Below are 27,699 nucleotides of genomic sequence, written 5' to 3' on the forward strand. Positions count from 1 at the left end.
AGGGTTAGGAATCCTGTAATTACGGGAACTCGGAGCTGGCAGGGACCCGAGGGATCCCTGGGGCCAGTTCCCCCCCACGTCCCCTCCTTCCCGTTTTCCTTCTGAGCTCACATGGCCAAGAGTGGAATGGGGGAGAAGCCTGGTTGGGAGAGGAGTGGGGCGGGGAGCTGTGGTGTAGGATTTTAGAAGACAGCCATGCACAGAAGTTAGAAAAAGCGAGAAGCCGAGTGCGGGGAAGGAGGTGTCCCTGGGGTCTGAAGGAGTTGTTGGCAGAATGGGTCAGCGGTTAGGGCTTCGTCTTCCCTATTATTTTGCAAACATTTGAAGCTGACGTCAGTTTATGATTTTGAGATGTCAGTCGAACGTTGGACAACAGCAGAGGAAAGGTGCTTGAATATATTTTTAACACTAAGGCCTGTTGCAAGGGTAAATTATTAGGGAAAGCAACTAACTCTGTAGCCTTGATAGGAGATCGCCCATTTTAATTTCCTTGCCGAGCAGAGGTATATAAATATTCTGTGACTCAATTTTGGAAGCACATTATTTTTAATAACTTTTTTCATTATTACCTCGAGTGGAATATGTTTGGAACCCCCATAAATTACTAGAAATAACAGCTCCTGTGAAAGGGCCCTTGTTACGGCCAGGTGATTGTGTAAAAACTGCACGTCAGGTCTTCAGCGCCCATCTGCTTCCTGGTGGACGTACAGCGGCCGCCTCCTCTGCAGACAGCGTGGCCGCTCCCCTGGGTCGCTGCGCGCCTGTGCCCAGCCCTGGTTGGACCTGGGCCGACTGACAGACGCAGGAAAGGTGGGCGCTGACCTCGGAGCGTGCGCTGTGTGCGGAGGCCACAGCAGGTGCTTTCAAGTGCACCGCCCAGCCCCGCCAGGAACCCCAGGAGGCCACTGTTTCCATGCTTGTACAGAGGGGTTCGTGGCGGGGGACGCTGACTCGCTGAAGTCCACATGACTAGCACGTGGCAAAGCCAGCACTCAGACCCAGGTTTCCGGACTCTTGAGTCGAATGCACACTGCCTGATGCTGTGCGTCGTGAAGTCTTCGCGGAATAGTAAGCGGAGCCTGAAATGACAGTGGGCCGCCTGGGTGGGAAGGCTCCTTCAGCAGAGGAAAGAGAGGAGGAGTCGGAGACTAGATTCGGGTGTAAGAAGTTGACGTTTGTTGCGAAGCTGTCGTGCTAGTCAGGTAGCTCATACTAGAAGTCAGGTCCATGTGGAACAAGATAAAACATCTCTTTCCACAAGGGCTCCAAGCCCTGGCCAGTGGTCTGTCTTTCTGAGACAATCCCACCAGCGCGAAAGAAGGTTGAGGACCCCCCTTTGGAATTTGTCAGAATAAGAAAACGTGTTACAGTGACATTCAGAATGCTGGGCTCAGTTCTCTTGACTGTTCCCAAGCCCCCGTGCCCAGCCCTCCCCTGCCCGTCGGGTGAGGGACTCAGTGACTTCCCACTGGGTTGGGGAAGAACGTGGTGTCTAGTCCAGGAAGACCTGGTGTGCTCCTTGGTAACACCTTTGGAGCCCCTGGAACTTGACTGGAGCCACCGGCTGGGCCTAAGTCCTTGGCCCACACCAGGGAGAGGAGCAGCTAAAGGGAATGGGAGTCCCGGGTTAGGGCTGTCCATGGGCCACAAGGCGATGTTGTGTCTCCCCATGGGTTTAGGTCCACTGAGCAAGCCTCTTCAACTAGCTTCCCAGACGCTGACCTTTCTCTGCCCTACAACCCAGGGGCCCCAGCCTCCTCGGGCTCCAGCCTCAGTCGTTCTCCCAGTGTGGGCCCCACCCCCGCGGCATCCCTGTCACGTGGGAACTGGTTAGAAATATCAGTTCCAGGGCCCACCCCGGGGCCCCTGAATGGGAAACCCTGGGGGTGGGTCCGGCCCCCGTGTTTGAAGGGGCACTGTAGGTGGCTCTGAGGCTCACTCACGTCTGAGAACTACGGCCCTACGCTGAGGGGAAGGACTGCAGAGCTCCGGGTGCCGGTCCCAGCCGGTCTCATTACTGTGAAGCTCCAAGCAGCTCTCCTGTTTACCACCCGAGCCTCAGTTTCTGCAGCAGGAAAAGTGGGAGTTTGCACCACCTCCCAGGCTCAGAGTATATCATTCAAGGTCTCAAAGTCATTTGTCAGCCCTTTCCTGAAATACAAATAAGCATGTGACTGCCCCCTCCCCCCACCCCAAACATGCCAGGTTTCTACCACGGGGATTCCCCTTTGTGGTTTCCTTTCTACTTGGCAGTTGGTGTAAGTTTTGATGCCAGGCATGCAGAAGGTCATTTGGGGGGGTGGGGGGGAGGGGGGACGACACACACACTCACACACATGCACACGCACACATACACTCACGCATACACAATAAAAAGAGATTAGCTTAACTCAACTTAGTGGCAATGGTATCTGAGCCCTTAATAACGGCAACTTTTAAACAATTCTGCCTTTCCTGGTGGCTTAGGAGGGTCACAGTGTAGGTGAGTGCTTTGTGAACGTTTCAAATCGCACATCACCGTTTGTTAATTCAGGAAACCGGCTCCCCCTGTGACCTGAATCTAGAGGCCGGAGCCCCAGGGGGGGCCCTGGAGTTTGAGAGTGGCCTGTCCTGGCCCATCCCCACACCCCCTGCTTCTTAATGAAGTTTCAGCCTTGCCACCCCAGGATCGCCTTCCGTCCTGTGATCTGGGGGAGGCGTCCGCAGGGCCGCAGCTGCAGGGTGTGCATTCCTCATCTGCTCCTCTGGCACTCCCCTCGGCAGATGTGGCGGGAGGCCGCCCGGCAGCCTGAGTTGGCGGAGGCCTGGCCCTGCTCTCTGAGGGGGTCGTTAGGGAAGAACGCAGAGTGCAGAGCTAAGGCTCTCTGGGAAGGAGCCGCAGGCGGGGAGCCTCCTGGGCTCCTCTGGCCCCCTCTCTGCTCGGGACGGCTCTGGGGGTGCCCTGGTGCACGGAGCCCTGTTGCCACCATGTGTGCTGTGCACTTCCGCACGAGGGAGGCGGCACACGGCGGGCAGGGGTGAGGGAGGGAACGGTCAGCCCAGCGGTCAGCCCAGCCTCGGGGCCTCCCGGGCTGATTCCTCGCTCCTCGGTGGGACCCGCAGGTGAATTTGAACCCTGGCGTCCTGTGCGTTAAATGCAAAGGGCAGACGTGTGTTTCATTAAAGTGCCAGGGCTCTGATTAATTACCCCTTCTGAAAGGGGATTGCTACACCTAGAACTTCCTGGATGCTGGTCCCAGCTGTCACCGTGCCAGCAGCTTCAAGTTCTGTTTAAACATTTAAACCACGGAATGGAAATCCCATCAGCCACAGAGCCGTGCAAGCGGCGTGTGCCACTGGGGGAGTGTCCTCAGGCCCGCGTCCTTGCTTCACTTTCCCTGGTGGGGAGAGGAGCGGCCCTCGCGCAGTGAGACGGTGTTTGTGAGAGCACCGGGTAAGCTGTGCGGAGCCATAGAAACATCGGTCATCCGGGGCAAGTCTGCGGGAAAGGATGAGAGTCTGCCCGCACTGCGTTCCGCCAGCTCCCGCCTTCGGTCTTGAGAGCACACAGTGCTGCGAGGAATAAATACGAGGGAATGAGTTGCTGTGCGGGACGGGCCAGAGGTTAATTAGGTAGCTGGCTCTCCTATTAACTGAGGTAACAAATATGCAAGGAGGAGCATGTGGGGGGTAGGATAGCTCAGTGGATGCAGTGTGGCATGTGCTGACTGAAATCTTCAGGGGGTTTTAGGTGGGAGGTGCTTGGTAGATAGATGACAGTCCAGGTCTGCAGCTCAGAAAAGGCACCATGATCGGGAGCTATGGCAGTGATGGAGGTCATGCAGGAAGACTGCGAGACACAAAGATGGAGGAAGGAAATGAGGGTCTTAGCCTTGGTGTCCTGTCAAACTGTGACGCTTTTCACGAGGAAAGCTGCTCGGCTCCCCTGGGTCTTCTGGATCAGGCTCCCTGGGATGGTGGATTCTTTAAAAAAAAAAAAAAAAAAAAAAAAAAAAAAATATATATATATATATATATATATATATATATATATCATTGACCTTTTACAGAGAGGAGGGGAGAGAGATAGAGAGTTAGAAACATCAATGAGAGAGAAACATTGATCAGCTGCATCCTGCACACCCCTCACTGCATCCTGCACACACACCCCCACCCCCATGTGCCTGCAACCAAGGTACATGGCCTTGCCCGGAATCGAACCTGGGACCCTTGAGTCCGCAGGCTGATGCTCTATCCACTGAGCCAACTCGGCCAGGGCCAGGGGTGGGGATTCTGATGTGCGTCCAGGACTGAGGACCACCAGAGTGCACAAGATGAGCGGAGGCGGAGGAGCCGGTGAAAGAGCCTGAGAGATTCGTCAGAGGAAATGGACGAGGACCAAGAAAGTGTCCCAGAGAGCAGGAAAGGGGGGGATTTAGACCAAGAGAGGCCAGTAGAGTCGGATCAGTAGGAGGTCACTGGTCACCAGACGGGAGGCATCTTAGGGCCGAGGATGAAATTTAAGACCCCTCCTCAGCACTTAAGGTTCTGGTGCCTGGCCCTTCTTTCTTTTGAATCTGGTTACACCAGGGCGATCAGTGGCTCCACAGGTGGTTCTGCGCTTCTTCCCTTTCAGATCAAGTGTTCCCGCCTGCATGCAACATAGGGAAGAATTTCCTCTCGCTCAATTACCTGGCTGAGTACCTGCAGCCCAAGGCGGCGGAAGGGTGTGTGATATCCAGGCAGCCTCGAGACAAGGAAGTGCACATCATCGAGCTAATCACCCCCAACTCGAACCCCTACAGGTGAGTGCCCGGGCCTTTTGAACTGAGACCAGATGAAAATAGATGCCTTTCCGGACTGGAGGCAGGGAGGGGCCGGCCCTTCCTGTGCGGGAGGGAGGGAGCCGCGTGCTTAGGGTGAGAGTCGCAGAAGCCTTGAAGAGGGGAGCAAAGGCACCGGCAGTCCATCTTATCTTCTGCCCCTGTCTCTGGTCCTCTCTATTGCAGTTGAGTTCCTGAAGCCTATTCCGAACTTCTTGGTACGAATGAATAAGACACAGTCATTCTTTTTAAAATAACTTTTTTTAATTTATTGGTTTAATCTTTATTGTCTTCCCCCCCGCCCCCCATTGCCCTCTCCCACCCACCTTCCCCCTCAGGACACAGTCATTCTCACTCTATCATTATCTCCCTGGCAAGAAAATTACAAAATGTGTCCTATCAACGTAATTATTATTTGAATAATATTCTGTGTTTATAGAATCCTGTTCCTAGTGTCATCAGAGCACCTTTGCACTCATAACTGCTTACTTCCAAGCTGGGTGCATGGGTGTTGGGGGTGGCCCTTCATGGTGACACACCAGACAGCCGTTAGACATAACTTACCTCTCCCTTCTTCCTCTCCCGCCTCAACTTCCTGAGTCAGGCCGGGAAAGTAACCCTCCCTATCAAGAATGAACAGGGAAATAAAATAAATTAAAAAAAAAAAAAAGGAAATAAAAAGGGGGAAAGTCAACTCTTCCACTTTAGCCTGCATTTCATGTGGACTAGTGACTTAAAAATGTCGATTTATATTGTAGAGGGACGTCAAAATTAAATTCTAATCAAATTTTGGTTTTAAAAAATGAATCAACTACAGCTGAGTTTTGGTAAGAGTCCATTCTGTCCCACATGGCGAATTTTGTGAAAAATTAAAAGTGAATGAGAATAGAGGCAATCTGGCAAATATGCTGCGATATTAAGCCGAAGGCTTCATTCAAATCATTCATTTTATTCTTTACAAGTGTGTAAAACCACAATGGAAAGACTTCCCCTTAAATTCGGAATGACAGAGATGTTACTGTTTGATAAAAATTCTCTTTTATGCTGAATTCTTCAAAGTTTGGGTTGTGTTCATCAATTTTCCCAATATTCACTTGGTTGACCATCTGTTTTCTTTATTTTAATAACTGTATATCCAGAAGTTTGGGAAAGTAAGTGGCAGATAGGACCCTGTGGTAAATGTTAATGGCTTAAGCAAACCTTTTTGGCTCTTATTCTGAAGTTACCTATTTTTTTTTCACTGCCATGCCTCCCTCCTCCCTGCCACCCCCCACTCATCAAACTGCTGCCCACTTCTGGCCTTGAAGGGTTTTGAACATATAGCATTATGGAAAGTTACACATGGAAGCACCAAAGGTGTTGAAGGTTGAAAAAGCAATAACTTTGCTTCAAAAGCAAGCTCTTCTGATTTGTTCAAGTCCATTTCAAACAGTGGCTGCATTAACCACCTTTTTTTTTTTTAATTTTTATTTTTCCCTCAAAGAGGAGAAAAACTGGAGTGGCTAATTATCAGCAGCATATTTTCCTATTGTTATGTAAGGCTGTTTTGTTGTGTGTGCACTAACAATCTGTTTTGCACATGTCATTTGCCTGGGATCGGCTCCAGCTTTTTAATCAACTGGCCAGACACTGGAAACATGAAGACTTGGAAGAAGGAAGATAGTTGCAACTTTCTGGCATTTGGGACCTAACTCTGCCTTTGTTTTCCACTCACAGCTCTTTCCAGGTGGATATCATAATTGACATAAGGCCTTCTCGAAAGGATCCCGAGGTGGTCAAAAATCTCATCTTGATCTTAAAGTGCAAGAAGTCTGTCAACTGGGTGATCAAATCTTTCGATGTCAAGGGAAGCCTGAAAGTTGTTGTAAGTTGGTTGAGCATTTCTTTGTTTTGATGACTGGCAGTCATGTAAGCCATGCTTATTTGTGGTACTGTTGTCAAGTCTCTGCCTCTTTGGACTCTCTCTCAGCAATTTTCTGCTCTGTAAAATAACCTGCTCCTTGGCTCCTCCTGATGAGGGTGAAAAGTATGACGTTTAAAATGATGGCCCCTGGGGTCAAAACAGACCTAGAGTTGAGTAGAGACTCTGCCATTTACAAACTGTGGCCTAGGGCAAGTCCTGTAACCTCTGTGGTCCTCGTCTGTCCCTTTTGTGACATGCCTGAAATACATTGGTGCATTTCCCAGCATGCTAAGTGTCAGATAATGAACACAATTCAGCCTCTCATGATTGAGTCCTGGAAGAGCCACCCTCTCGACTTTTGAGATAAACACATGATATTGGCATGTCTTTTCTAAGGGTGCAACACCAATGATAGATTCACAATAATGGAGACGTTCGTGGGGTGACACTAGAGAAACCTGCCCCCAATCTGTTCCCTAAGCGTTATGTTTCATGAAGGAAATATACTGAAGGGGCTTAGCTGGTAGGCCTGATGGGCAAACAGCAGCTAGTTCTTGAAAAGTTGAATGTTGAAGTTTGGTGAAATGAGACTGTTTCAAATACATTGAGGGAAATGACTATTTGACAGAATATTGGAGCAAATCATAACGAAAGTCAAAGAAAAATCCCCCTTCAGATTTTTAAGAAGATAATAACCTCTTTAGCATCTCTTTTGCAGGCTCAATTTTTTGTGCACTGTCTTTTTTTTTTTTTTTTTTTTTTTTTTTTTTTTTTTATCGTGGCCATTTCGTCTTTCTGTATCTGCATTGAATCCATTGGAGGGGGTATTATGTTTGCAGTGTCTGGGGAGAGGGAAGCCTTTGGTTTGGGTATCATTCCTTCATGGCACCTTTGTGCGAAACAGCAGAGAGCAAAACCAGCGGTCCCCTAGGCAACGTCATGTACAGGCCTCACCAGAGGCAGCAGGCAAAGCCGCGAACACACACGTCTTAATTTAAAGTAATCGTTTCTGGTTCCTGTGGTTTTTTCCTTTTAAACTTTGAAAGCATCCAAGCAAGCCATCCTGTGTAATGATGATACATTAATTTGGTGTTGAGCACAAGGCCCAGCAGTGATTTTGTGAGGTCAGAGCTGTGTGGGTTGCCTTCCCTGGCATGGCCCTGAGGGATGCCAGTGACCTGAGGTGTCTGCAACCTTTGCTGCCTGGCACACCGTTCAAGTGTTTTTAACTTCAGAATAACAACAACAGGAAAGGGAATCGTGCTTTGAAAGTCAAAAACATACGGCACATTTTATTTCCCTGCTGGAGTTCTTGTGTAAATGTTCCCTCAGCCCCGACCTTCAGTGCTCTGTCTGTCCCTGAGTTTGAGTGCCTGGCCCGTGGAGGGCCTGGGGTTCGCTCTGAATGTCTCCACTTTAGCGAATGGGGGATTGCTCATCTCAGTGTAAGATGTGTTTATATTTCTCTCCTTGGCTGTACTCCTGTTCCAGGCCAATTTTGGACAATGCATGACAGCATTACTAAACAATTAGGTAATGTTTCATGATGTTCTTTTTTATTCCCCCAATCGGTTTCATGCTTTGTGATTTCCTAACTCCCTGTCTGAGATGTGAATTCTAACTGTGCACTGAGGGAAAGTTACCTACTAATAAGAAGGCATACAGTTGTGCTTAGAAAGAGGAACATGGTTTATAGTGACCTTGTTTGTAGTATGTCCTTTGAAGACAGTATGGTAGAGTGGAAAGAGTCCTGGCTTTGTTTCAGACAGGCCTGGATTCAAATCCCATCTCTAACCGTCATTACTCCCGGTTGAGACTGGGTAAACCAGTGAACTCTAGTCTGTTTCCTTAGCTGTGAAATGGATATGATGATAGTACTCATCTTGAGAGTAATTGTGAGGTTTAACAGAGTTTGTTCATTTGTTAATTTATCCATTTAACAAGTATTTGCTAAGTGGGCCCTGGGTATATTATCTAATATACTTGGCACATGCCTGCACAGGGTGAGTTCCAGCTAGTGCTTCTAAACTTCTGTGAGCCCCAAGTTCCCCTTCTCCAGCAGAGAGACAGCAGCGCCTATCTCCTTATAGTTTAGAGGTCAGTTAAGTAAGATAGTGTAGGTAACGCTCCTAGCACAGTACCCGTGCCTTACAAAGGGAGTTCATCTTTCCTCCGTAAGCGACCCTTGAAAGTTTGTCTATAGGAACAATTAACTTCTCTAAACAAAGTGAAAACAGAGAAAATTGTCTACTAAACGGTTGTAAGGAACTTGATGGGGTGATTTAAAGAAGAGCATGGATGGCAGGTGTATGTGTGAAGGGTGGGGTGTGAGCAGAATGAACCTTCCAAGTGACACAGTGGTCCAAAGAGATGCAAAGGTTGTGTTGTGGGCAAGGATAGAAATTCCAGATGTGTCTTCCTTGCTGTGCACGCCCTAGCTTTTCCTTTGCATAATCGCATCTTGGAAGAACCTCCAAAACATAAAAGAATAGATGGAGGAAACATGTTAAAAGTTTATTGTTGTGCTATTTCATGGCCGTAGGACTTTAAGGTTGAAAATAGCCGGTTTGTGCTTAGACACTTTTTTTTTCATCCCAGTGGGAATATGGACCATACTGTCTGCCCAGCCCTTCCCGCAGGCCCCTCCCCTACACCAGCAGTTCTGATGCAAACGTGTGTTGGGTGGTCGGGGAGGAGGTGGAGGCACTCAGAGTTTCGTAGCTCATCATCCTTCATGGAGATGTGAGTGGGAAAGATGGCAGTGGTATTTGGAGATACCCCCTTGAGTACTCCCACTGGAGTGGCTACACTGAGGCCTTGGGAAACCCTGGGGACTCCCAGAAATACAGGGTGAGAAATTCACTCATTGCCGGCAGCCCACTTGCCTGCCATTACTCCAAGCCTTGCGGCTTTACAAACGTGTAGATAGATTTGTAGCCTTGTAAATCCCAAGGCATAATCAATGTGAGCTGTACTGACAGCTCCCAGATTTCATGTGGAAAGGTGTAAACAAATCACTCCATCTGGGTGCAGAAAGGACAGGTGGCAGTTATGGTGATAGTATTCTGGAAATACAGTATTTTCTCAGCTGTCCAACAACATGAAAGACTAGGGCAGATGAGGCCAAGCAACTCCAGCCAATCAAAACGACACGCCGCTTTGAAAGGCTGGGAGGAAGCTGTGCTTAAGAAACTGCTGTTGGCCGAAACCGGTTTGGCTCAGTGGTAGAGCGTCGGCCTGCAGACTTAAAAGGTCCCAGGTTCGATTCCGGTTAAGGGCATGTACCTTGGTTGTGGGCACATCCCCGGTAGGGGGTGTGCAAGAGGCAGCTGGTCGATGTTTCTCTCTCATCGACGTTTCTAGCTCTCGATATTTCTGTCCCTTCCTCTCTGTAAAAAATCAATAAAATATATTTTTAAAAAAAAAGAAAAAGAAAAAAACTGCTGTTGACTCAATGGACAGAAAGTTGTAAGAACAGATTGGATCATTCCTTGTTTTAGTTTTCTTTCTATTTTTAACCCTTCCTTCCCTCAGGGAGTTTTCTTTGAATCAGAATGAGAGTTAGAATATTCCAAACCTGTGAAGCTGAGGTTTTTTGTGTTTTTTTTTTTTTGTTTTGTTTTGTTTTTTGCAAATGGCCACAGAACTTGGTTGAAGCTGTCTGTCCCTTTGGCATGGCTGTGCCTGTCCAGTGTGGCACTTTTTGTTTTTCTCAGATAAGCACCTTGGGTCATAAAAACACATACTGGGTGAGCTCCTTTAATCTTTGGATCGAAAATGTGTCCTCAGCCAATCTCCCACAACCAAAGAGGCCGAGAGAACTTAGAGCCTGTGAATCTCCTCTGGTTTTGCAGTGGGAAAGGATTAACATTTAGTCATGTGAGGGGGAAACAAATGGGGAATTTAGGGAAAATGCTGCATGGATGCAGGAGAAAGGAATTGGGCGTGGAAATTAAAGTGGTTTTTATGCAGCGTGGAAATGCCATAATCTGCCGGCTGGCGGGGCTTCCAGCCTGAGGAGCAGTTGTTGACGATGTGGCCTTCCCGCCGGGTCCTCAGTCACTCCTTCGTCATTGGACGGGATCCCTGATGCAGGAGTCGGAGGTGGTTGGAAAATCACCTCCCACGTCCTGGTTTCTCAGAGTCCTCTTAGGTCCTTTCTCAGGAAGATGTCTATCATTCAGTTTTAATTTTGTAACTGATGACCAAATGAAAGCCAATTTTAAGAACGATTTGTTTTGCTGGATAAAATATTGATTTAAAAGCACAGTAACCTAAATTAACTCATATTTAGAACATAAAATCTAAGCCTATTCAGTTAATAGAATTGGCCGATAAATACAATTACGGGGTTGCTAAATAGGTCATAAATTGTTAATGAAATGTAAACATTGGTTGTTTCACCATATAAACTTAATAGTTTACATAGATGAGATAGTCTCCTAGTTACTACTGAAGAAACTAGATTGTGCTTTCGTGCATTGAAGTCTAGGCCACAGGAAGTAGAAACAGGCTTTTTTTTTTTTTTTTTTAATAATATAACATGCACATCTGTATACTTTACACATGATTTTAAATAAAAATAAGGGAAAGTTTGGTATACATACACATTTGGAGTCTGTGTATTAATAGTTTCAACATTAACTCTGCAGTAACATACTAGAAATATTTAGTATGTAGCTACTTAGCTATCATCAGATTATTTTTATCAACATAAGCTGATAAATCCGAATGCTATGATCAAACAGCACGAATAGGTTTCTCTTAGTCTGTTGTTATAGATTTTTGCATCAGCCCTGGCTGGGTGGCTTGATTAGTTGGAGCATTGTCTTGTACACCAAAAAGATTGCAGGTTCGATTCCTAGTTAGGGCACATACCTAGGTTTTGGGGATCAGAGTACGTGGGCTAGGCAACTGATCCATGTTTCTCGCTCACATCAGTGTTTTTCTCTCTCCCACTTCCAGTCTCTCCAAAATCAATAAATATTTCCTCTGGTGAGGATATATGCTTTTTTCCCCTTCACATCAGTGTTCTTATTCTTAGTCCAAGGAAAATAGGGATTAAAAGAATAGATACTTTCTTCATATACAATATAGATCTTATTTGTTTTAGATATTTAATTATTCTTATCTAAAGCACTATTTAGACTCATATATGAAATTTTGCTATTCTCTTCAGGCTCCTAACAGTATTGGTTTTGGGAAAGAGAGTGAAAGATCCATGATAATGACCAAATCAATACGAGATGACATTCCTTCAACCCAGGAGAATCTAATCAGGTGGGCTTTGGACAATGGCTACAGCCCACTGACATCATACACAGTGGCTCCTGTGGCTAACAGATTTCATCTTCGGCTTGAAAACAATGGTAAGTGTGGGGTTTTTTTTTGTTTGTTTTTAAACTGTATTAAAAATATCTCTCAAATGAAGCTTTCCAATGGGGAACTCTCATTTCAGCTTACATGGTCCTGCTCTTCTATTGCAAGTTTTAATAATTTTTTAAATACTTTTTACTATAAAGCTTATTAAAGTTATGTAGTATTGTAGATTATTTTGAGGAAAGTATCTTGAATGCAGATTGATTTTTTGGTAGCATAGTGTTGATTGAATGTTGGAAAACTTTGCTGTGTAGATCACCTCGCTGTGATTCCATTAGGGATACATTAGCCTGGCTTTCTCCCTCAGAGGCACCTCATAGTCACTTGCAGCTGAGATGTTTTGGGGTTGAGACTGCAGGGAAGAAGGGTTGGGTCAAGCTGTATCTTACATGAAAACAGTCATGAGGACGCATACGTGTGCTTTCTCATTCTCACCCGGAGGGAATAGAGGAACTATCACCCCAGATGGATGGAGCAGAAGGCAGATGCTTAACAAGTTCTTGAGGTTTTCCTTATAGCCAGAGGGACTCAAATACCAGGTTTTCTGACCCCCAGACCTGTTCCTCACCCAAAGTCCTGAGTGCAGTGCCAATAGAATGAAGGATAGGAATGCAGGTTCAACTCCCAGCTCTGCCATTTATTCACGGTTTGAGGGGGGAAGTTGCTTAACTTCTGAGCCTCAGGTTGTTCCTCCTCAGTAATAGAGGGGGACAATAGGACCTGCCTCACAGGGTCATTGTGAAGGTTTTTGTCAAAGTAAAAATTATAAAGTCCTCCAAAGCCCTGACGCATTTTGCACCCACACAGCTGTGCTATCTTTTTCAAAAAGATAGTATCGGGGCAGAGGAATGTCCCTGATCATCTCCACTTCCAACTCTCAACAAGGTGGATTGACCTCAAGCATGTATCTATTGGCTTCGGTTGCAGATAATACTGGGGAGAGGTGTTTTTTTCTTCCTCTGCATTGTTGACCATATGAAAAAACACCAAGGATCAATTCAATTGGGAATATGTCCATCCCTTTGAAAGAATAAGTAGCAAGGCCACATTTTTAGAAAAAAATAACAGCAAAACAAAACTAAACTAAACAGCTTTTTATTTTCTTTTTTAGGTCTAGATTCTAAAGGCCATGGTGCCCAGATACCTATTACAGCCTAGCAATCAAAAAAGGAGTCTAAAATCTTTAGAGAAGCTCTTCTAACCAATCTCTAGACTCAAGGGAAGTTTTTAATGGCATGCAAATAGGCTAATATTGTCCCACATAACTTACTCAAATCATAGATTTTTATAGCTTGTGGGGCTTTAGAAATCATCTGACCCCATGGCTCTCAACTTTGGCTACACATTGGAATAGTGTGGGGAGCTTTAAGACACATTACCAGGTAGGTACCACTCCAGAGGGTCTGATTTTTTCATTGATCTTGTGTGCAGCCTGGGCAAAGGGATTTTTTTTTATTTTTAACATTTCCAAAGTGGTTTTAATGTGCAACCCATTTTAGAACCACTTGATCTCATTAATCATTAAACCTCTTAATTTTAAAACGTGGGGAACTGAGGCACAGAGAAATAAGCCACTGGCCCAAAGCCACTCAGTGAGTTAGAAAGCACCCCAGGACTAAAATTCAGGCTTCCAGACTACTCATACATTATTTGCTGAGTGTAATTTTTTTTTCTTTTAAAATATATTTTATTGATTTTGTACAGAGAGGAAGGGAGAGAAATAGTTAGAAACATCGATGAGAGAGAGTCATCGATCAGCTGCCTCTTGCACACCCCCTACTGGGGATATGCCCGCAACCAAGGTACATGCCCTTGATGGGAATCGAACCCGGGGCCCTTCAGTCCCCAAGCCGACGCTCTATCCATTGAGCCAAACCGGTCTCGGCATGCTGAGTGTAATTTTACAACACACCCATTCCATGCTCATTCTTCCTGTTCTTGCCTCTGATGATGGTTGTGCCCTAGCGTCAAACACTGATGATGTTTTGCTGTCTTCTGTCACCACCAGAGGAGATGAGAGATGAGGAGGTCCACACCATCCCTCCTGAGTTACGGATCCTGCTGGACCCTGGGATTCTGGACAACCCACCCATCCGGGGAGAGAGAGGCCAGAGCGGAGGTTTCCCCTTTCCTTTCCTGGACATCCCCAGGAAAGGCCAGAAGGAGGGGGGCGAAGATGGGCTCCCCCGGCCAAAGGACCCTGTCATCCCCGGCTCACGACTGTTCCCCGGTCCCAGAGAGCCTGAGGAGGTGCAGGGCAGCATGGATGTGGCCCTGTCCGTCAAATGCGACCATGAGAAGATGACCGTGGCTGTAGAAAAGGATTCTTTTCAGGTCAGTGCAGTTCCTTACAGGAGAGAAGAGAAGGCCACTCCCGCCACATCTCGCCCCAGTACGCATTCGTTCTTCCTCTCCAGCTCTTTCGCTTTGGGGCTCCAGGGACTCCATACTGTTTTCTCAGTTGGATGGGGTCACTTCCCCTGGGCTGCGATTCTCACCCAGTCACTGCTGTGTTCTCAGCAAGGGGGGTTCCAGATCCTTGTGTGTCAATATTTTGTTATTGGGTTTCCAAGGCCAACAAGCACAATCCTGTTTGAGAGGCGGTAGGTAGGGGGCGGGGGACGCAGGCCTCTAACAACCTCGACGGGGAAGACCAGGCAAACCGTTAACTGTGTGCTGCGGGGCTGCCCGGGGCCCCCTTTATGTTTGGGTGGTGGTTGTTGTTTCAGTCCAACAGCTACTCGGGGATGGAGCTCACCCTGTTGGATCCCAACTGCAAGGCCAAGATGAACGGCACCCACTTCATTTTGGAGTCTCCCCTGAACGGCTGCGGGACTCGGCACCGGCGGTCCGCCCCGGATGGCGTGGTTTACTTCAACTCGGTGAGTGTCCTCCCGAGCACAGCCTGGCCCTGGGCCGGAGCCTTGCAGGGTGTTACCGTAAAGCTGGTCTTAACATTTCTGTGAAAATGAGGAGGGGCATATACCCCAGGCCCGAACCAAGCCAAGGGTCAGTTCTCAACAGAATGACATGTACTTCGGCCCTGGACATGGTTGTGTCATTTGCCTCATTGGTGAATCTGTGGGAAATGGGAGGCCCTGTTTCTTGTTTGGAGCATCTGTGGTCATCCCTTCCATGTCCTGGTGAAAAGGGGTTTGCTGGCAAGATAGTTATGACCTGTCTCTCTGGCTGAGCTGCAGGATCAGAGGCCTGGTCCTTAAGATAAAAGCCAAGCCCTTGGGCTATGAGTGAGCACATCTACACACTGAGCCAACCAGACCCCGTCCTCTCTGGTCTCATTTGAGTCCTGCCCAGAGCTCTCCCTCCCCCATGAACAAAAGAGCCAAAAGAGAGAAATCCGGAAAGGGCTACTAAGAAATTGTTGTTTAGTGTCTCCACTTCTAAGAAAGACATAGATGGAAGATAATCTCCCATTTTTGAAGTTTCCCCGAGGGAGGTTTTCCAGATTCCCCCAGTGATAAGCCATCGCAAGCCTTTCTGAAATCGCTCTCGCCAGTGCATCCAAAGCCTTTCAGATTATTTAAACCTATTCTTGCAGAGGTGACCATAGGCAGGAAATATTAAAAGACTTTGACACGTGGCGTCTCAAAAGAACTTTACTGTGGATGGTAAAATAAGGATCAAGCTCCCTATATCCAGCTTTGACATGGAGTGTGTGTTCTTAGTGCCTGTTCCAGCTTTGGCCTGGGACAGGGAGGGCAATGCTGCTCCTTCCTCTTCATTCCACTGCTGATGGATAGACACGCTGACCCGTCTAGAGAATAGACTAGCGATCAGATACTCCAGTCACTGGGGTTCGTGTGGGCACTGACTCTCCCTGTGAGCCCAAGTTTATCATGCCTCAGACAATCTTAGAATGTCTGAGCTGGACAGAGCCCTACGATGACATCATTCAACTTCCTCATTTCACAGGTGGGAAATTGGACTCCAGGGAGTTAAGAGACTTGCTTAGATTTGAGAACCTAGTGAACAACAGAGCCAGGGCTGAATCTGGCTTCCTGACCTCTCTTGCACTCATCTTTCCTCATCACCAGGCTGGCCCCGCTGCTCTTCCTTTGTTGTTGGAATAATTTATGAACCTTTGACCTCTGTGATGAACACCCTCCTGCCAATTCCAACACTAATTTTTATTGCATTTGTCTATTTTTTTCCCCAGATATAATGAATGTCACATTACTGATATACTGTACTTAATTTTGGAATTTAAAACTTGTGTCTAAATTAACACCAATAAGAGGCTATGATAATCTGTCTGTTAAATAAAAACTTAAAAAAGGCTCATTTGCCTCAGAAAAGAAAGGTGTATCATGAGCCCTTTATTCTTATATGTATACAGTGTGGTGGTGATTATGATGATGAGATGATGGTACTAGGGACAGCAGTATCCTAGGTGCTTGCTTTAATTGCATCAATATTTTCCTTTTGAGGACTGGTAAAGAATAGAGAGGTGGTTTTCCTACATTCTCTTCCTGTTCCATTGCCTTCAGTGATTATTCTAGCTATTTGTTCCAATTATAATTGTAGTAGTTGTCAGACTTACTGTATATTTTTGTTTTGCAACATATTCATAATCTAAGCATGTAAAGCAAAAAATAAATAAAACAGAAGGACAGCATGACTGTCCTACATATGCAGAGAACTTATTTATGAAGTCACGGTTCTTAGATGAATTTTTTCATCTTATCCACAGCTAACCTAGGAATAATCATTTCAATCCATGCCATGGAATAAAACATAATGTTCTTTTGTTCATCTCTACACCATAGAGAAATATATTAGGAAGAAAGTGGGTGGAGGAATACAAGAGAAAAAATGAGGAGAGAATGGCTCAATAGTAAACATTAAGCCATTTGCTTCTAACTCAAGCCAAACTTTTTACTAACCTGATTGATACAAATAACAAAAGCTCCCTGTGTTAGCCAGCTCTTACTATTTCTTAGAATTTTTAATATGAAGAGAAGCCTCCTTGGAGAAGCTCCCCTACCCTACTAGACAGGCAGGCCTATTGACAACCCCATCCAAACCTATTTCAACGTCTAGTGTTTTCTCACTGTTTGAAATTACTTGTATTTTTTCACAAAGGAAGATACATATTTTGAACATGAATTGGGTTTCTCTTTATTTTTCATCTCTTAAAAGAAGAAATCCTAAGCACACTTGGAGGTGTGTGTGTGTGTGTGTGTGTGGTTTTCATGCATGCACGTGAAAACCAAATGTATGTGATTTGGTGTTTTTAATGACATTCTCTGTGCTGTCTTTGCCTTTTAGATTGTGATACAGGTCCCATCCCCCGGGGGTAGTAGTGGTTGGCCAGATGGTTTTGAAGATCTGGAGTCTGGTGATAATGGACCTCAGGGAGATATGGAAGAAGGAGACATTTCCCCCTTTAGCAGACCTGAAGTTGTGGTGGTAAGTGTGTGTTTGTAACAGGTAGTATGTGGAAGATGGTGTCTTTAGGAACTCTTGAGGGGTGGGGAATTAGATGCTAAAGTCCAAAGCTCATAAATAAAGCTGCAGGGCCTTTATCCTTCCTTTGACTGATTTTCCTCCGCCGTGTTTTCCCCCAGTTTAACTGCAGCCTGCGGCAGGTGGGGAACCCCAGGAGTTTCCAGGACCCGCCCAACAGGAACATCACCTTCAACATGGAGCTGTACAACACCGACCTCTTCCTGGTCCCCTCCCAGGGCGTCTTCTCCGTGGCAGAGAACGGACACATTTATGTCGAGGTGAGACTGCAACCTTAGCCTGGGCCTTCGAGTTAGTGCTCAGCTGCGGTAGCTCCTGGGGCATGAGCTGCATCGCCCTGCTCGTCCTCGCAGCCCTTGGGCAGCTCTGGCTGGAAAAGCTTCCAGCTTGATTTCTGACCAAAGCAGAACATTTCAGGAGTTGCTACATTATCCTAAATGGAGAGTGTTCTATAGATGGATATTTAAAAAAAAACCAAAAACCAAAACATCGTCAGTGTGAATTCTGATAAAGCCTCTTCTTGCTTAGCATTTTTGGAACAGTAGCTCAGTAGGTGAAGTGTCAGAGGTAACCATGAAATGTTTCAAACCACCTCACATACTATCTTTTAAACTACACACAAGTTAGTGAAATGCTGTGTGCTACTATATCTTGTGAAAATTGTCTTTTTTTTTTTTTTTTTTTTTTTTTTTACCCCCCTAGATCATTGTTTAAATGTATCTATAAATTTATTAAAACTATTTTCTAGCCGAAACCAGTTTGGCTCAGTGGATAGAGCATCAGCCTGTGGACTGAAGGGTCCCAGGTTCGATTCCGGTCAGGGGCATGTACCTTGGTTGTGGGCACATCCCCAATAGGGGGTGTGTGGGAGGCAGCTGATAGATGTTTCTCATCCATGTTTCTGACTCTCTATCCCTCTCCCTTCCTCTTAATAGAAAAATCAATAAAATATATTTTTAAAAACCTATTTTCTATATACAGTGGTAATGACCATGCATAGCATAAGTCTGTGGAATGGCTACAAAAATATTAGGTACTGGTAGTAATAAAGAAATAACAGCAGCTAACATTTACCAAGGATTTATTTTGGGCCAAACTCAGTTATAAATATTGTAATAATCTATTCTTCAAAGCAGTCCTCGGAGACAGAACTATTAATATCCCCATTTTGTGGATGAGGAAATGGAGGTAAAACTTACCTAAGGTCACACAGGAAGTACTTATTAGAGTTCAGAGCCCACATTATCTACTATCATGTATTCTCAAGTGCCATTTGAAAAGGGAGAAGATGTAACGTATTCGCAGTGCAAATATCCAGGTTTTCAGATTGGATTCTAGAGAAGATAACTTTCCTTATGTCCCTAGGATGGCCTCTGGTCTTACAGAGGAGTCACCTTCTAATGAGCTAGTTCCACTGCTCAACTGCAAACTAGTGCTCTGCTTCATGGTGGGGAGAGTGAGAAGCTCAGCAGCCAAAAGGGATACTTCTATATATTACAGTACCTGCAGTGCACATAGTTTCTATTTTAGAAAGACAAATAACTCTCATATTTGTACTGATTCTGGGATGGAGCCTGCTGACTCTAGACGTTTTCCTGGATCTCTTCTCTTTTTTAATTCCCTGTTTGAGGAGGTATTCTCTTTCTTTGGGTTCACCTTCTCTCTCCACTGGGGAAAATACACTGCTTTCTCCATGCTGTTCCTAATCATGGATCTCTTCTAACCCAAGATCGCTGTTCTCTTGCTTTTCTGGCTGCACGGTTCATATGCACAGTTGGTCCGTGACTCCCCGTTGTGCTATAGATTTTAGAGGCTCTGCTTAACTGCAGTTTGTTTTCCAAATGTGTGCCTGGCTTTGCTAATTTATGGCTCAGCTGCTTTATGCTAATCTGCGGCCAATCTTCCTGTGTATCCAACCCTGGGTGTTTTGGTTTTTCTCCCTTCCCCTCCAGTGTGGGCCTACTTAAAATATGGGTTTGTTTGCTTTTTATTCATATCTTCCCAATTATATCTTGCCATATATTATCTTTGTTTTTTACAATTAAATTCTGTCAAAGACATTGTCAAGTGATGAAAAAGAAATGAGCCAAATCTTTTTGCTACTATTTTAAATATCAAGTACATTGAGGAGAATTGGGGCAGGGGGAAAATGTAATAAGCTGTTTTATTTTAAAGTTGTTTTAGACCACCTAAATCTGTAAATATTTTGCTAAATAGAGTAGCAGTTATGTATATTCTTTATTTCTCAGTTTGGATTTCACTGCTAATAAGAAAATAATTTTTTTTTTCTCTCTAGAATTTTTTTCTTAGGGTAAATAAAACTTTCTAAATCGTTGTCTTGCCTAAAAGAACTATTTCCAAGTTTTTTTTTCTCCTGGCCATCCTTATATCCCCTCCCAGAATCTTCTATTTCCCTAGGTCATCAGTTTTTCCATCTGGGTTTTGGTCATCTTCAGTGATATTTGGTCACATAATGGCAACTTTTCTTTTGGTTCATTTGTATTGGGGAATTTAAAAAACTGAAAATAACCCCCCAAATTTTTAAAAATATACTTTATTGATTTTTTACAGAGAGGAAGAGAGAGAGATAGAGTTAGAAACATCGATGAGAGAGAGACATCGATCAGCTGCCCCCTGTACACCCCCCACCGGTGATGCGCCCGCAACCAAGACACAAGCCCTTGATTAGAATCGAACCCGGGATCCCTCAGTCCACAGGCCAACGCTCTATCCATTGAGCCAAACCGGTTTCGGCACCCCCCAAATATTAATATTGAGTAATATCACTAATAATAGCTGATGTTCATGGAGTAGCTGGCACCTGTGTTGTTTGCATGTCATTTTGATCTTACTCATCCTCACAATGACCGCATCTAGTAGGTAGTCCCCCTCAGACTGCAGGGAAGGAAACTGAGGCTCAGAGCTCACATTCATGAGCAGCAGAGCACACGATTTCCTGGGATTTGTCTCACTCCAAAGCCCACAGCCCTCCAATACTCATTTGCAGTCCATTTTAGAGTAAAAGACTTATTAATAACCCTTTTCCTCCAAAATGATTTTTTGGGATACCTTAGACATTCTGCCATTTCATATTTCTTTGAGATGAGAGAAAAGATTTACATTTCTTCTGTCACACAGTTTTGCACTGTGGGTCCTGACTTCATGTTAAAGGAGACTTATTTAGTTTAAATGGGGTATGTGTAAGTTGCTATCTTTTCAAGATAAAATATTTTTCAGGAATATCGCAAAAATAACAACATGACTGTTTACAGACTATCAAACATTACTTGCTAGAAATATATCCTACAAAGTGTTCTTCCAAGGCCACTTCTCGGACCTGGTTGAGTTGACGCTGTAGCTACAGTGGAATAATAAAGAGAAAATGGACTCACACACCAGAATATTTGGGCTGAAATGTTGGTTATTCCCAGTATTTGCTAAGATATGATCTTGACAAGCCATCTTTTCTATAGGCTCAGTTTTTTCCTCGGTTTATAAAGTAGAGATGAAAACGTTTATCTCATCAGATCGTGCTGAGGGATTAAGCTTTCAGGCACAACAGAGTGACATAATCATAATCATCTCCATTGTTGAGTGTCTTGTAGTTCACCATGAAGGGATCTTGCAGAAGAGCGCTGTGGACTGCGAGCCCCTTGCAGGGCCAGGGGTTTCCCCTGGGCTTCTCAGAATGGAAAGTGTGTTTATGTCTCCGTGCCTTTGGAGACTCTTCTGGAGCTGTTCGCCTATGGTGGAAGCCCAACTTCATTTCTAAAGTGTTTAAGTTTATTTTGATCCTAAGTTTAGTTGAGGAATGAAGCACAGAGGGGGGAGGCAGTTTGCGCGGCCATCCACGTGACACCAAATGGAGAATCCAGCCTGGTGCAGGGATTGTAGCTGAGTTCAGGATAGTTGAGGTTTGAATTCTGTTTACACTGGGCCAAACATGACTTCCTGTTTCTAAAGAAAAGAACCTTAACAAGGGTTGGACGTAGCCCATAGAATGTTTTGTAAGAGGGAAGTGTAAATGAGTCGGAAACGTTTCCAGATTAGATTTCCCTTAAAACACCGTTGGGCTGAAAGAGTGAAGGGAGAGTACTTGGCAAGGCCTGGCTTGGACCTGTGAGCAGCTGGGACACTTTGCCAGGCCCGTGATCGGCACCAGATTGCACTGTAGCTGGCATTCAGCCACAGTAGGGCCAGCTCTCCTGCTCCAGGGAAGCAGGACTCTAAATGAATCAGTAGTTTACTTGCCACGTGCTAGGCCCACTCTGACTTGTGCAGTTTAGAAGCCAGTACTCCCTGCGAAGATTAAATAGACTCTGCCTCTGTGTTTTTTTGAGCAATTTTTTTTAAAAAAGAGCTTGCCTTACAAATGCTCTGTTATGACATCAGGAGCTTTGCCTGTTGGTGTTTTATTTATTTTGGAAAATCCACTTTGCTTTTATTTTTATCTCCCAGAGGACTTATGGGAGGTTGAAGAGACTTAGTCATTTTGTACTGGAATCTTCCAGGCTGGCATTTGAACTAAATAATTTCACTGTCACCATCCATATTAAGTTTAAATAGAAAATATCTCTTCCTTTAAAGAGTGTATATGTTACTCTTATTAAAAAGAAGACCACAGATGGGTGTTGTGGGAATAGAGAAACACCTCTCATGGGGAGGGCGGTGTTGGTGTGCTCCCCTTGTGCCTAACGTAAGAATGAAGACGCTGACTTGTTTCTCCGTGTTGGTCTTGCTGTTTTCCGTAGGTGTCTGTTACCAAGGCCGACCAGGAACTGGGATTTGCCATCCAAACGTGCTTTATCTCTCCAAATTCGAACCCTGATAGGATGTCCGATTACACCATCATTGAAAACATTTGTCCCAAAGACGATTCTGTGAAATTCTACAATCCCAAGAGAGTGCACTTTCCCATCCCGCACGCCGAGATCGATAAGAAGCGGTTCAGCTTTGTGTTCAAGCCCGTCTTCAACACCTCGCTGCTCTTTCTGCAGTGTGAGCTCACGTTGTGTACCAAGAAGGAAAGGGACGCCCAGAAGTTACCCAAGGTGAGTGGGCCTTCGCCCACGTGCGCTGTTACATTTTTAGGTGAGACGGCGTGGCTTACCAGAGACGTCTGACCACGCGTTAGTACAGGTGGCGGCTTTCCGTTTGGGAGCTGCCCGATGGAAGTAATGACATCCGTGTGAGGCGGGAACTGTGCGTTTTCTGGAGTCTTAGAGAATAAATCCCGACAGTGTGATTTCTTTTTCCATGCATGTTAAGTAATAGTATCTTACGGATGATAAATCAAGACTTGTTTTCCACTGAGGGCGAGGTCTGGCTTTATCTTTGCTGTTCAGATAGTGTGCGGTGCCAAGAGTGCCGAGAGCCGAAAGGACAAGTTCAGAGTGAGGATTAATTTTTCCAGGTCCCACCGAGACTTGTGTTGCGATTGTTTTTTGACCTCCTCTGTGTGAATTATAAGGTTGACTTATCTCAGGCGGACTTCTAAGGGAAACTAACAAATACTTAAATTTTCCTTGGTCCCATCCCGGTTCATCATGTTTACTTCGTACCGCTCCCCATATGGAACCAGTGCGTTTTGTACAGAATTCAGAACCCTTTGAGCTTGCTGGAATGGCTACTGTAGGGGTCGGCAACTTAATTACCTCATGACCTTGTGCATGGAGGGTGTGATCTGCCGTAATTATGGATAATTTTGTGCTTGCATTTATTCTGTGCATATTTTACACAGTGTAAGCTTAATTCTCATCCTTTTGTAGTCGCATATAAATCCATGTCTAAAAGTCTAATAGTTGAGCTGTATCATCAATCATGTATTGTCGGTATGGAATTCTCTCACTTACTGCATAGGTTGTAAGAGATAGATTTAGAGGTAAGAGGAGAAATTATCAGTATCATTGATTTGAATCCTTTGCACTATTATATTCCCTGGGGCATCCATGTAGTATCAAATAGTATTTTGTAGTGCATTTGAAAAATACAGCCAATCTGATCATAATCATTAGGGAGTCCCTACATAAGAGGTGATTTAGGTTGCTTTGGGAAACATTGATGCCTTAGCATTCACCTTCCAGTGACCATCACGGTTGGGACGTGGTGGGCAGTGGGAGAGAGCCAGGGGGAACTGAGCGCTTGGCTGGGAGACCCCGCTGTTTCCTGCAGGCAGTGGATGGCTGTTAGGAGTGAGGGGTCAGGCAGGAGAGGCCTGGCAGTTACTGGGTGTTCACTGATGGCTTTGGCTGTTGCCTTGCACTGAGCCCAGCCTGTAGAACCCCAGCTTCAGAGTGTGTTCGTCTGTGAACATTAGTCCCAATATGTTCTTCCCAACGTTCTAAGGAGAGCTGTAAGTCCCAGTGGATGACATGAGATGTTACCCTAAACCCGAAGTCGCTATTTATACCTGAGGTAAGACGCAGTGGAAAGAGCAGGGGGACTGACAAGTAAGACCTGCTATTTATTAACAGGACTTTAAGCAAATCCCATGCATCCTCAGAACCAGCCTTTCCTCATCCATTCAATTGAAATAATAGTACCTCGCTTCCCTCAGGTAGAGGAGCAAATGGGATCGCTCCCCATTTATGAAGCAGTGGCTTAGGATGGCGGTCACCACTGTCTCCCTGTTCACTGCTTACAGTTAATATTATGTTTCTAGGGACTATTGAGTGTTTTCTGTGATGAGAGACAGAGCCAAAGGGTCTTCCAGGGGGCAGTCTCAAAGATTGTTGAGTCCACCCCCACCCCTGCCCTTTGCCGAGGCCGGAGAGTACAGTGTCTTGCCCAGAGTCACGCAGTGAGATGGTCATAGAATCTTAGGCTCTTTCGTGACTGAAGAACTGGTAGGGAAGTAAGAAAATTTTCCCAAAAATGCAAATCTTTTCAACAATGATGCCCCTTCACAGAAAATCCACTCTTTCTCTTGACAAGAGGGCCATTGTAAAGGCTTTTCTCTGTTTTGGGATGGAGGTCTGCTTATAGTGTGTGTCTGACTCGAATGCTTCTCAAAGCAGCAAGGACGGTAAAGCCAAAAGTCTTTGTTTTTTTGTGCTGGGAAGAGCTTGGAGTTAATTCACTTTCAGGGGTGCCTGCTATAGACTTTTTTTTAAAGCTGAAGTCAGTTCTAGATGAACTTCAGCAGGATTCTGGTGGTGTTTTTTGTGTTTCGTTTGTTTGTTTGTTTGTTTGTTTTTAAATATATTTTTTATTGATTTTTTTACAGAGAGGAAGGGAGAGGGATAGAGAGCTAGAAACATCGATGAGAGAGAGAGACATCGATCAGCTGCCTCCTGCACACCCACCCCCCACCGGAAATGTGCCTGCAACCAATGTACATGCCCTTGACTGGAATCGAACCTGGAACCTTTCAGTCCGCAGACCGACTCTCTCTCCACTGAGCCAAACCGGTTTCAGCGCTATAGACTTTTTAAATGGTTGATATATTTCTTCTTACAGCAAAAGCAAATAGATGTCGATTTACATTAGAGTTTCACTTACTCATGAGCATAGACAAGGAACCAAAGTTATTTTAAAGAAAAAGTAGTGGAATGTGGTCATACGCTTTAAAAACAGGTCCTTTGGGATTGGGCATGCTAGCTCTAAGTTTGGGGCCTTAAAATAGCTAGCAGCAGCTGATCTCCTAGCACCCACACCTGGGCACAGCTTCCCTGAACTCTGTTTGGGAACAGTAAAAACTGATAACTAGAAAGCTTCATTTTGCATAGGCCTTTATCAGGATTTAAAAAAAAAATCAAACAAACTTGACAACATGATTATCTTTTTGGACAGCAGATGTAAAATCTGTCACCTTCATAATGCAATACATGAAGTTTCCCACAATCACAGATCGTAAACATGAACCATTTATGTGAGGCCGGCTTGGTCTAGGGCCAACATTTGTTGGATAGTTTATTTTTCACACTAAATAACACTAAAACCTCCAGTTGTTTTGTGGGAAGATAGGGGCGGGGGGCAGGGGAGAATGACAATATTTATAAGCTGTTCAGTAATATTTGCATCTTTAAGTGCAGCTGAGCATACACGGGGCCGACCACTATACCTCCCAGATTATTTGCAGTTCTTTGGGAAACACCCAGATGTCTTGTTTTTCTGTGGTAACCAGCTGTTCGCTGTCTGAGAAGGGGCACGGGACAGCTGTGCAGGCCGTGCTGGTGAAGCCGATAGAGTGACCCCTGACTCTCTCTGCTCTGCCTCTCTGCAGTGCGTGCCTCCCGATGAAGCCTGCACCTCCCTGGATGCCTCGATGATCTGGGCCATGATGCAGAATAAGAAGACGTTCACCAAGCCTCTCGCCGTGATCCATCACGAGGTGGAATCTAGAGGTGTGTGTTTTTGGAGGCCCAGTCAGAGGACGGGGGCCTCGGGGCTGCTCGCTAGGAGGCCCCAATACTGTAAGGCCAGTTTCCTTCAAGAGATACCGTGTTTCCCCGAAAATAAGACATCCTCCAAAAATAAGACCTAGCACATGGAAAGATAAGACATCCCCTGAAAATAAGACCTAGCGCAACTTTGGGAGAGAAAATTAATATAAGACACTGTCTTATTTTCGGGGAAACGGGGTATATAAATGGCCAACTAGTAATTTTAGAAAAGGGTCCTTTGCTTGAGGAGGTTTTTTTTATTTAGGTCATTGTCCTACTGGCATGTGGCTCAGTGGTCAGGGATGCATTTGCAAATGATTCCCTCTTTATTATTAGATCAGAGTCAAGGTTATCCCAGTCACAGTGTCACACTCTCTCTCGCATTCAGATATGCTTCCTCGACTGTGTAGGTTAGAGTTCCTCCTGGCATGGACAGATGGACTTTCTGTGATCTCCTAGGAATGGTTGTGCTGGCCACAAGCTATTGTGGTGTTTTGTCAGGATCGCAGATGCCTTTGGGGAGGGTGCTATGTGTGTGAGTACCATCCATCTTAGCCGGCACAGCAGAAGGAAGGGTGAGAACTCATATTCACAAGTGTTTTTATAATTTTCAGAATTTTATGTGGTCACATCTGTTGCTTGAAGCCAAGGATGACTCTTTCTGCACATGCGGGAACAGTCAGCAAGATGCATCTTCTAGGAGAGAAGGAAGGATGCACTCTAAGAGGGTGGTACTGATATTCGGGAGGACGGCGGGGCAAAGCAGATCTGGCACAGGCCAGGCCAGCCAAGCCAGCAGAGGAGCAGAGCTGGGCTCCGAGGGCTATTAGAGTGTCTGCGAGGCCCCGTGGACTGATCTGACAGAGAGCAGCATCGCTCCAGCCAAGGGCATGGGAAAGCAAGAACCCACCAGGCAGCTGTCAATGACCAAATGTCAATGGGCCGTTCCAGTTATCAAAGAAACATTGTCTAAAGGTGCCAATCTAAGGGAAGGCTGGGAGGGTGAAAGTGGATTTCAAGCCTCTGGGGTAAATATTTCAGAGCGAGAGCCCCAGGCTGCCTCCTGCCACCCGAGGGGCAGAGAGGAGCCTGTCACCGGCACTGGGTGGGCCGTGACAAAAGCCAGGGAGCAGCCTGACTCCAGTGGCTGGGCATCCGTTGCAAGGCCTGCTGGATGGTGTTGACACCAGATCTGGGCTTCGGCCGCTCTGGGATGGCATTTCTGATCCGAGTGTTGTTGGATTTGGCAAGAGCAGGCAGCAGGGGCGGCCCTGGAGCAAACAGGACCTAACGGAGCAGAGGCATGTGGATGCCGTCCAGCTGAGGGACCTCTGTGAAAACAGCAGTGTCGTTCCTATTGTCATATCTGGTGGTGACATCTGCGCCCTTCCCAGGAGCATGCTCCACTCAGAAAGGCAGGAGAGGGTGCGGGGAGGCTCTGGTGTGGAGCCAGGAGCCTGGGGGTAGCGCTTAGCGTTCTCCGTTCTCCGATGACTGGCTGGGGGACTTTGGAGGTCTCCCCTCAGGGCCTCGGATTTCATTTTCTTTATCTGGAAAAGGAGGGGTTTGGACCAGATGACTCCCAGTGGCCTTTCTGAGTGTGAGCTGTGACCCTCAGCTATCCTGTTTGAAGAAGCAACACAATATTTTCTTCATTTCCCGTCTATCCAAAAGTTGGTGTGAAATATAGCTGCTTCGTGGTTCCTCAGCTGTGTTTTCATTGTAGATATTGTTTGTTTTGCTT

General features: G+C 45.7%; 1 protein-coding gene across 2 annotated transcripts in view; it reads left to right on the forward strand.

Moving 5' to 3' along the window:
• Positions 1-27,699, forward strand: part of TGFBR3 (transforming growth factor beta receptor 3) — a 198,297-nt gene that overhangs the window by 150,036 nt on the left and 20,562 nt on the right. For both annotated transcript variants that reach the window (XM_084873400.1, XM_084873401.1), the window contains exons 6-14: positions 4,616-4,784; positions 6,519-6,666; positions 11,885-12,074; positions 14,093-14,418; positions 14,814-14,966; positions 17,374-17,514; positions 17,673-17,831; positions 22,323-22,622; positions 25,796-25,916. In XM_084873400.1, coding sequence (XP_084729526.1) covers positions 4,616-4,784; positions 6,519-6,666; positions 11,885-12,074; positions 14,093-14,418; positions 14,814-14,966; positions 17,374-17,514; positions 17,673-17,831; positions 22,323-22,622; positions 25,796-25,916 — 1,707 coding nt within the window. The remainder of the gene's footprint in view (positions 1-4,615; positions 4,785-6,518; positions 6,667-11,884; positions 12,075-14,092; positions 14,419-14,813; positions 14,967-17,373; positions 17,515-17,672; positions 17,832-22,322; positions 22,623-25,795; positions 25,917-27,699) is intronic.

The sequence above is a fragment of the Pipistrellus hanaki genome (genome assembly GCF_964339955.1).
Source record: "Pipistrellus hanaki genome assembly, chromosome: 2".
Classification (NCBI taxonomy): domain Eukaryota; kingdom Metazoa; phylum Chordata; class Mammalia; order Chiroptera; family Vespertilionidae; genus Pipistrellus; species Pipistrellus hanaki.